At 41.7% G+C, this 1,087-nt stretch overlaps 1 protein-coding gene across 1 annotated transcript; it reads right to left on the reverse strand.

Annotated features, from left to right (window-relative positions):
• Window positions 1-36: 36 nt before the first annotated feature.
• LOC111671919 (protein unc-13 homolog D-like) lies at window positions 37-1,064 on the reverse strand (the record flags this gene model as incomplete). Its single annotated transcript, XM_023429170.2, has 3 exons — window positions 951-1,064; window positions 287-427; window positions 37-132 (listed from the first exon to the last, which is right to left on the reverse strand). Coding segments are annotated over exons 1-3 (351 nt in total), but the record flags the coding sequence as incomplete, so codon positions are not given.
• Window positions 1,065-1,087: the final 23 nt, after the last annotated feature.

The raw sequence follows: 1,087 nt of genomic DNA on the forward strand, positions 1-1,087 counted from the left end.
GCCCTCCCCCCTGTTCTGTCTTGCTACAGGCGTTACCTGCACTGTGAAGCTCTTGTGGTCTCGGCCCAGCTGGTTCCTCTCAATCTTGCGTGTTATCATCTCTGAGTAGCACACAGCCTCGCTGCAGAAATTCTATGAGAGATAAAAACCCCGGTCTGTTATTACAGGGAAATTCTTGGTTACTAATGGCACTAAAATCTTCCATTAATCCTGATTATGTGTGTGCTATGTCGTGTTTGTGTGTGTGCGAGTATGTGAGTGTGGCGACACTGGAAGTGGCACTCACGTCTGTCAAACGAGTGACGAAGATGAAGGCTCCCGCAGAGTCTGGCCAGGCCAGCTGCAGCCAGATCTCGCGTACCTGGGTGAAGCACGTTGTCACTTCCACCGCCGAGGAGCTGTGTTTGGCCAGCTGCACCGGCTCCAGCTGTTCACAAAACACACCCACCAAACAGGCAACATGTTTTCAAGACCGTGTCATGGGAGAAGAAAACACTGTTGACTTTTCTTTTTAAAAGTTCTGTGATACTTTATTCCAACCCCTTATTTATTATGTACGAGGAGTACATAAACAATTGAATAAATTATAACACATAAAACACTTTATAATTAGTGTTAAGAAGCTATTAAGACATTTGTGAGTGTTTATTATTAATGCATTCGTCAACTCCTCAGATCAACTGGTGTATGTTTGAGTATAACACACGTTTAATCATATATAATGATATGTTGTAGTTTTAGTAGGTTTAAACACATGTACAGAAACAGTTTTAATCTTCCTGTGAAACATTTGCACATGTGTAAAATAGATAATAAATACTCAATAACATGCGTGTATAAAAAAAAAAACTTTTATCTGGATGCTAAAAATAATGCCTATAATATACTGTATCTGACCTCCATTATTTTCATTTTCATTTTCCAACATTTCAGGGGCAGGCGCCTCTCACCTTGTCTGTCTCCACTGCTTTACGGATCCGGTCACATGATCTGTCGTGCACGATCTGCAGCCACTTATGAATGGAGGACTTGAACCAGTTATGAAAGCCTGTTAAGGCCAACATTTTAGCATCCCTGTCAGAGAAGA

The sequence above is a fragment of the Seriola lalandi genome, unplaced genomic scaffold, assembly GCF_002814215.2.
Source record: "Seriola lalandi dorsalis isolate HSWRI2012SDOR001 ecotype SW California unplaced genomic scaffold, Sedor1 jcf7180002007580, whole genome shotgun sequence".
Lineage (NCBI taxonomy): Eukaryota > Metazoa > Chordata > Actinopteri > Carangiformes > Carangidae > Seriola > Seriola lalandi.